Here is a 680-nt window from a genome sequence, read left to right as displayed (position 1 = left end):
CGTCTGCCCCAGCTGCTGCTCCAGGCCCCGCCAGCTGCGGGACTCCAGGAAGGAGGCTGCAAGGAGAGAAAAACAGAATTGTTACTGGAAGGGAGAGGCAGCACAGCCTCCACAGTGGGCGCTCAGCCCCACTATGAAATCTAATCACAAACCAGCAGGGCTGATCTCCGCAAGAGCACGTGTCTGGTCCCTGCAGGCCAGTGCAGTGCTGGGGGGCAGCTGGGAGGCTGGGGGGTCACAGAGGTGGGTGGCACGCATCTCCCCCGTGATCAGGGAGACATCAGGAATGGCCTCTGCTGCAGGGATGGCTGCTGGGAGCTCAACGTGTGCACAGGCACCTGCCAGGAAACAGTAACGTCAGCCTGGTGCTCACATCTATCCTCCACCCGGAGCAGAGCAGCAGGAACCACAGCCTCCAGGCAGGGAAGCAAGGCGGGATGTGCCCCAGGAGGGTGTTGGGCAGCTGGTTTTAGCTATTACCTGGCAGCAGGTCTCGGAAGTCAGTGAGGTAATTCCCTGTCCATTCACGGGCTGGGTTACAGGCCAGCTCCAGCTCATAGGGAGTTAAAACAGGCCGGTAGAAGTCACTAGAGTCCAGCAAGGAGTTCTGAGCACAGGCCACCAGGACAAAGACATCAACCTCCAGGAAATTGGCCAGTTTGGCAGGGTTTGGCTTCCCC

At 59.6% G+C, this 680-nt stretch overlaps 1 protein-coding gene across 1 annotated transcript in view; it reads right to left on the bottom strand.

Moving 5' to 3' along the window:
* The window catches only part of DPH2 (DPH2 homolog (S. cerevisiae)), a gene marked incomplete at its 5' end in the record, with an annotated part of 1,492 nt that overhangs the window by 110 nt on the left and 702 nt on the right, over positions 1-680 (bottom strand). Inside the window, 3 exon segments of the mRNA XM_010013814.1 lie at positions 4-56; positions 153-338; positions 481-673. Coding sequence (XP_010012116.1) covers positions 4-56; positions 153-338; positions 481-673 — 432 coding nt within the window.

Source organism: Nestor notabilis, unplaced genomic scaffold (genome assembly GCF_000696875.1).
Source record: "Nestor notabilis isolate BGI_N333 unplaced genomic scaffold, ASM69687v1 scaffold11364, whole genome shotgun sequence".
NCBI classification, from domain to species: domain Eukaryota; kingdom Metazoa; phylum Chordata; class Aves; order Psittaciformes; family Psittacidae; genus Nestor; species Nestor notabilis.
Note: the sequence above shows the minus strand (reverse complement) of the source record. Positions and strands in the feature narration are given on the sequence as shown.